Source organism: Euphorbia lathyris, chromosome 6 (genome assembly GCF_963576675.1).
Source record: "Euphorbia lathyris chromosome 6, ddEupLath1.1, whole genome shotgun sequence".
Taxonomy (NCBI): Eukaryota; Viridiplantae; Streptophyta; class Magnoliopsida; order Malpighiales; family Euphorbiaceae; genus Euphorbia; species Euphorbia lathyris.
Window position 1 is genome coordinate 20,947,977 of NC_088915.1, and position 7,951 is coordinate 20,955,927.

Genomic DNA, 7,951 nt, shown 5'->3' on the forward strand with positions numbered 1-7,951 from the left:
TATAATATTATCAAAGAATTATAAAAAGTAGGCTTGTAAAGCCATCAAGTAAAGTTATTGAAAACAGTCTGTCACATGCGACTTCCTTATTTTGTAGGAAGCAATAGGTCGCAGAGGAAGGATACAAGATACACCAATCTACACAAATTAGAACTAGTTTTGGTGAGTATATGGAGTTGAGAGATCGTCATATTGTCAGCTCCTAAAACAATAATTGTCGGTAATTGTTCCGGTAAGATGAAGAGGTTATCGACAACCCTAACACAAGAATACTTATTACTAGGCTTGCAAAGTCCATCGAAAAATTCCTTCAAAAGTTTGCTCTTGACATGAGACTAGAGGATGCAAACACATTTTTCACGGTTCTCGCCCAAAAAACATCTTAACTAGAAAAGACGAGCGAAACTCATGGTCAGAGTTTAAGTATGTAACCCATTCTAAACCCCATCTGGGGGTGGCGTGCCTACAACTAATGATGGGTACATGATTCACTGACAGATGGTGTTTGTGATGGTCTCCCATGATTTACGGGTGCTAAATTCATATTTTTATAAATGTTTTTACATAAAAAAAATAAGCCACGACACACAGTTTTCATGGAATTTTTGACATTTTTGGGTGCTTAACGGGTGCTCAAGCTCCCCACTTAGCTCTCCCATTGGACCCATCGATGTTTGGTACTAGGTTGAACCTAGAAACATGTTCTATGATACCTCTTAGGGAGTATCAGAGGGGCCGTTTATAGAGCACATCACAATTGTGAATGGAGGATATGTGGATCTCCTTACCCTAACTTAGTAATGGGAGGACACCTAAATACTTCAGCTCTTATGGCGTTTAAGGGTAATATTACAAACATTAGACCTACGATCGAGTGGTCCACACCTATGGAGCACATGTAGTAGCATGAGAGTTAGTTCACAGGTTTCCTCCCATATGTATCCACCAGTTGGCAAATACTCGATGGGTCCATATGTAGGTAACTTTCCACATAGTTATTATCCTATTTTCCACCATTTTCTCCATATGTAAGAGTACAAATCGGGAAAATTGCAGGGATGTGCCACCTCTTAGGGAATTACCACATCCTCAGTAATTAGCACATCCTCAAAAGCTATGGTATCTCAAGGAATCGTTGCTCAAACAAATGTTGCAACTTTAGATCCTAATACTCAATAATTGGGGTGGGACAAGGGTATAATGGGACTCTAGAAAGATACAGAGTCACCATGAATCAACCCTTGTTGACAAACAAATATTTTCCTTTCTCTACGCATATAATCAACTGGCCAAGGGGTAGAAAGTTCAAGCTTGACATAATATAAAGGAGATATGTATCCTACTACTCATATGTAGAACATAAGGAGCTAATGGATATATATGGTGCAAATGAAGCATCGATGTGCCAAATATTTTCAACTATGATGCTTGGACCCGTCTCCTAATGGTTCTAAGCCTTAAATACAAGGTCACACATAGTTGGGGAAAATTGAAGAATGTGTTATGTACTAAATTCATGGCATCAATACCACCAACAATCATATATATGACACTATACAACCCTTTTCCATGAGCCATGCGAATCTTTGGGGGATTATGTGGACAAGTTCAATATGACATGTTTGAACATATGGAAGGTATACTTCGTAACATTTTTAGAGTTCATGACTCAAAACACGACAAATTATCAACTCAGGGAGGAGCTTGTCCTAAGGAAGCATACGAAGAGTCTAGCAAAACAATGTATCCTTGACGACATTCAGTGTGAGTGAAATTTGATCAAGTTAACATTCCAACTGTTGCTCATGCCATCAGTAAGAGAAGATGCTGAACTCGAAGAGAAAACAGATAAATATGCTTGGCAAGGATTTGATGGTAAACACTTTATGTGGATATATAGAGAAAATAGATAAATTTCCTTTAAATGTTAACAGAAAAACTTTCCCAAAGATTTAATAAGAACCAAACAATTAGAAACATAACTAATAGTATATCTAACATTACAGGCAATGCAGTATATTACAGGCAAGTAATGGTAAATATAACATGAAACAAATACAGTTTTACGTTCCTATATAAAGAGCTCTGCGCCATTTCTTTCTAATTTTCCCTTCACAAAGCCACCAATCAAGAATAGAAGAACAAAATAAAGAGAGCTCACCAATCCAATCCACCAGGATGGCCTATGAAGCGCAACTCTGAGAAAAATAGAAGAGATCACGAGAGAAAAAGGTCATAGACGATAATACAATATCAGAAAATCAAATGTCAACTCATCGCCAACGGAACCCTAAATTTCCTCAATACCAGATTTCTGGGGTTGGAGACTGAAGAGTAAGGACCCAAGCAAAAAACAAAGAAACACATAAATGACAAGGCAGAGGATAAAAAAAACCGAAATTATCAGATGTGAATCTAACAAAATCTGAAAATACAAAAAATAAATAACTAGAAATCGAGCTTACTAGTTAGAAATGGAAAAGGATTCGAAGGTCGGAAGGATAATAGAATCCTAATCCCCGATGGTCAGAAGTAGAAGTGTAATAAGCTTTAATGGAAGTCCCGGCAAACGGTGTCAGTAACTCATTAGCGAGTGTTAATCCAGTGAGGAGGGGAAGATCGAAACTAGTTATTCAAAGCAAAGGGCGGCGGCTGTATATGAGAGGATTAAGGTTTAAGAGAAGAACAATTGAAGGAAAAGAAGAAAGAGGAGCTCGAGAATACCAAGGGTTTTCACTTTCCTTTTTCTCTTTTTCTTTTTCTCTTTTTCATTTTTCTTTCATATTAACTTTTCTTCTCAGAGGGCGAGCCTTGGCGCAACGGTAAACGTTATTATCGTGTGACCAAGAGGTCACGGGTTCGAGTCTTAGGAGCAGCCTCTTGCCAAATAAATTGGCAGGGGAAGGCTTGCCCCCAGTACACTCTTGTGGTGGGACCCCTCCCCGGGCCGCCCTTTTTTTTATTAACTTTTCTTCTCTCACACGTATTATTCTACTCTGCACGTGCCTCTTCATTTAATTAATTTCTTTTTTTTAATTGCAAGACTAATAAAAAAATATACATTTTAACATTACTTTCATTTGCCCATATAAATAAAAGGCCTTTTTTTTGGTATAATAAAAAAAATTTAATGATAAAAAATTTAGTCCTTAAAATTCAAAATGTAGTGGCAAAACACTTTTCACGAAGTTAATGACTAATAATGTTGTTAATGACCAATATTGGTCATTAATTAAAGACTAATTTATATTTAGTCATTAAAATCGATCATTAACTCTTGTTTTTCTTGTAGTATAGTGACATCAGATTTTTCATTCTCGAACACATTTTCATATTTTCACAGATCAGTTCTTGTGGTTTTTTCGGAGCAAAATAATCTCTATGATTTTCTCTATTAGCAAATAAAAGATTTTTATATAACGACGTCGGTTTTACTGGCGTGCCAATGGACAATTTTGTCCAATTTTTTTTTACTTTTCAAAACCAGAATTTATTTTTTAAATCTTTTTCTTCTTTATTGAACTACTATGACAAAATAGATATGCAAGACATAAACTTCATAAATTTGAATGTATAAAAATCTTAAATTCATCATATCCGAAATCCCCACTCCACATTTAAAACCACAAATTAATTGAAATTTTTTACAACAAACGAAGAAGATGTTTCAAATAAGTGTTGTTCTTAATTTTTTTATTTTTGTAGTTGATGCTCATGAATGTTTTGAAAGTTGTGTGCAATTTAACTTTTTTTATCTGCATATTCAATTGTTAATATATGTTTCTTTATGTTTTATTATGTTTTAAATCAGTTTGATATTACTTTTAGTTTATTTTATTCAAATGCAATCAATTTCTTCAACTTCTACTTATTTTGAAATTGTGAATATGTGTTAGTTTTTTTTTTTATTTTTTTATGTTACCTTTTGATTTTTTTTTAAGTGTATTGGATATTTTCTTTATGTTATTAATTTTTCCAATATTGAGCTTTATGTGATGTTGGAATTGAATGAACATGCATACAATTTGATGTGTTGTTGTTTGTATTTATTTAATTATTATAGTTTTTTTAAAATATTTTTTCATGTTTTCTTAGAATTTCTATTTGTTCTGTAACTCGATGAAAATTGCGATGATGTTATTCTATTGTTTACATCTTTTTGTTTCGTGAGCTTTTCAAATTGGATTTGTTATTTCAAATTCTATGGAATATCTATATTTATAATCAAAACATCAATTCTTGCAGATTGTTATCATATTGAAGAGATCTAATTTGAGAATGTTTCTTTTATATATTTTTATTTAGAGTTTGTGTAGCTTGAATTCTAATATGAAAAGAATATGAGATTGTTTTGTTTAGTACGCATTCCTATAGCATTTGATATTTTAGAAAATGTCGAAGAACTATATTTTTAAAAATATTTTGAATTTAAGGTATTTTCCAAATAATCTGCTTTTTAAAATAAAAATATTATTTTCTGATATTTAGATGAATTCATCGTTAATTTTTTTTAATGACATGATGAACGTGTCTTATTGCATGTTTTTTAATTAAATAATGACACATTTCAATTAGGTGAAATAGTCCAAAATACTAACTTTAAAAGATAAAGGTTTTTAATTAAATAATGACACATTTCAATTAGGTGAAATAATCCAAAATACTTAAAAAATGTAAATTTACTCTCAACACATAGTAAAATTTACCTCCTACTTATATTTTTTTTTGAACGGACTAGTTTGATTATTAAACCTTCCAAATAAGTTTGCCAACAAAAAAACGGAAAAAATCATGTTTAGAAAGTCTAATAAATCAAGTAACTGTAAACTAGTTTTTGTAAAATTGATTTTACTTTAAAAAATGTTATTTCATACGTTAAAGATTAATCTATACTTCCCCGAAAACGATATCCTGACATATGAGTTTAATTTAAAGTTTAAAAGAAATGATGATTAATTAATGAGTAAGAAGGGGTTAGATTAAACATAAGCACATGGGTATATGACCCTACATTAATAGTATAATACATAACCCAAGCCAAGATTTGAATGGAAAAAGGTCTGCTCTGCTCTCCAAATGATAATTCTGTCATTGTGCTTTCATGGATCCCACCATCTCTCCCTTTCCCTTTCATCACATTTTCACTACATCCAACAACTCCCTATACAAATCTTCATTTTGAGAATTGTGCACTACTTCTTTCCTTTTCTTTTTCCATCCAAATATTCAACTGTTTTCAATTTAGTCCCATTTCATTTCCCAAAAGATCAAAAACACATATAATGACTCAAAAGCCAATAAAAGCAAAAGTATAAAGATAGAGGGAATAATTTCAAGTTAGAAGCATGAATGAAATTAGAGACATTTATGATTATCCATCACCAAAGAACAATCTGTAAACATTTTCTATTTGGTCAATCTTACTGAAATTTGAATTGGCTTGGCATCCCTAAAAAATCATATCATATAAGAAAAAGAAGAGTAACATGCTTTGATTAATGGATCAAAGATTGAATTAGAAGTGCAAAAACAAAATATACCTTTTCATTTTTGGTGTTGTTGGGGTCTAGTTATCCATGGCAAATCTATGTTAAGTGAATTAGGCATTTGAGCATCAGAGGAGCTTGAAGAAAACTTCCCCTTTTTAGACCAAAGCCATATTTTTGAAACTGAGAAGCTTTCACGCTTTGTTATCTTCTTTGCTTCTGAGTCTTCTGCTGCTGCTGCTGCATCATCCCGGCCCCCGGAACCTAAAGCAACCTGGAGTTCTGAAGCTCCAAGCACATATTGATATGAACCCATTGAAAAACATCTTCTTGCATCTAAATTGCTACTACTAGTCTCACCTATTGCCTCTCCGGTGGAGGCGGCTCCATCATTTAGCTTCTTGAATTTGCCAAGTCTGACTGGTAAAACCCCTGTTGCTTCTTCAATTTCAAGTGTTTTTTGGGTGTTTTGACCCTCATCTTCTCTGGAGTCATCAAAATCAAAGATAGGGTTTTCAATTGAAAAGCCTGGGGCAAAAAGGGTAGCTCTGCAGAGAGGGCAAGTAGAGTTGGACAATAGCCAAGTATCTATGCAATTGATATGGAAAGCATGGCTACACATAGGAAGCAATCTGAGTTTGTCTTTATGAGTAAACTCACATAGACAAACAGCACAATCAAAAGGCTCTTTGAGTCCTACAATCTCTCTGTACTGAAAAACAGGAAGAGCATCAATGAAAGCCTGATCCAGACCAGAATCATGGAGGTGAAAAAGCTGCTGTAGTTGCCTTTGAAGAGCATCTGGGGCAGAGAGTTGGGGGAATCTATTGGATTGGGATGAGGATGAGGAAGATGGGTGCTTTATAAGGAATCTAACAAGCAAGTGGAGCAAACCAGATATGAAAAATAGCACTGCAAGAATCACTATAATGAACAGAACAGCAGGGCTAATTCTTGTTCCAGCAGAAGAAGAAGAATCTTTGTGGACATTATTAGCATATGGAGAAGACAAAGAAGCAGCAGAAAGAGGAGGTGGATATGTCAAAAACCCATCTTTTTGCTTGATTTGGTACTCAATCCATGACATCTTCAAATCTTTTCTCATTGGCATACCCCCAAATCAAACCCACAAACCCTATTTCTCTTTCAAACAAAAACCTAATTCAATTCATCTTTCTCTCTCAGATCAGCAATGCCTCAAAAGAAAACACTTTTCCTTCCAGACACCAAATACCCAATAAAACCCACAGCTTCACCAGTAGCTACCATTTGTCAGGTTCTACCATTACAAGCATCATTTCTTTGTCACACTTTCTTATTAAATTCTTTGTATACAGCAAATAAAACCAAACTTGTCATTGAGCAATAATAACAAGAGAAGAAGCTGACATCAAGAAAAAAACACAAAGCTGGAACCTTTAAAACTTACCTAACCTGAATCTTCATAGAAATAGCAAGAGAGAGAGAATCAAATGAATATTTTAAACAGGGACTTCAAGAAAACGTATGAAATGCTACTGTATTGAATTGAAGAAGATGAAGAATCAGAATCAAAATCAAACCCTTTAAATTCAAGTGACTTGAATTGCAAAATGGGAAGTGGGTTTAATTTTCTCTCTCTAAAAAGTCACGGTCTTTCTCTCTCTAACTACGTAAATTCTGGAGGCAAGATAAAAGGGCAACAGAAGAGGAGAAGACAGCAAGGTAGAAGTTGCAGTAGTTTCCAAAGTGAGAGGTAAAGAGTGCCAAAAAGAGGAACTGGAACTGGAGCCCACGTGCCTTTTGAGGCGCGTGAAAGTCAGATTGGTCAACCATAAGCGACAAAAGTAAAAGGGTCCTTAATGGGCTTTCTTGGTGGGCCTGGGCTTTATTTTTGTAAAGAAAAAGTCTCCACTTGAGGGGTTGTTTGTGTACATCAGGGTGTACGTTGCTCGATTGAGTTTAAGATGTACGTGGCTTTATCTGATCAGTTTGATAAATTATGAAAGTCAAACTTTGAAATTATGAAAATAATTATATTGTTTTGTTTTTGCTACCATATGATAGGGTCCATTATTATTTCTATGGATGTTAAGGTTGTACTCTTTACTTGCTTGCTTGATGTTAACATTTTATCCGCCTACTTTATGTTCATATTAGAAATTTGTCAACTATCAAATCCTATGTCACTAGGGTCACCACCGTTATCGAGTTGGTCTCGTATTTATACCGTGTCAATTATCAAATTAATTTTAAATAAGTTAAACATATTTACGGATGTAAAAGGGATATCCACCCAACAAAGACGAGAAATCTCCGATTAGAATCTCGAGCGGGGACATGGCAGGCCGAGGATAAATATCTCCACTCCGTGGGATCCCCGTACCCGTCTTTAATATGCATTTATGGAAATTCTCTGATTAGTTCATTGTTTAACATTTTTTATTTTCTTATATATATTTTTATTCTTTTTAAAATTATTAAGC

General features: G+C 34.1%; 1 protein-coding gene across 2 annotated transcripts; it reads right to left on the minus strand.

Annotated features, from left to right (window-relative positions):
* Positions 1 to 2,073: 2,073 nt before the first annotated feature.
* On the minus strand, positions 2,074 to 7,201 carry LOC136233640 (RING-H2 finger protein ATL46-like). Of its 2 annotated transcripts, none has more exons than XM_066023363.1 (2): positions 5,541 to 7,201; positions 2,074 to 2,198 (listed from the first exon to the last, which is right to left on the minus strand). In XM_066023363.1, the coding sequence occupies exon 1, from the start codon at positions 6,595 to 6,597 to the stop codon at positions 5,545 to 5,547; it is 1,053 nt and encodes a 350-aa protein (XP_065879435.1). In that variant the 5' UTR covers positions 6,598 to 7,201; the 3' UTR covers positions 2,074 to 2,198; positions 5,541 to 5,544. The 2 variants fall into 2 exon arrangements, with proteins under 2 accessions (XP_065879435.1, XP_065879434.1); XM_066023362.1 differs by lacking the exon at positions 2,074 to 2,198 and adding an exon at positions 4,984 to 5,230.
* Positions 7,202 to 7,951: the final 750 nt, after the last annotated feature.

Bases quoted from the DNA above. Each gene is read 5' to 3' on its own strand.
- LOC136233640 (XM_066023363.1), bottom strand. From the start codon at position 6,597: ATGCCAATGAGAAAAGATTTGAAGATGTCATGGATTGAGTACCAAATC.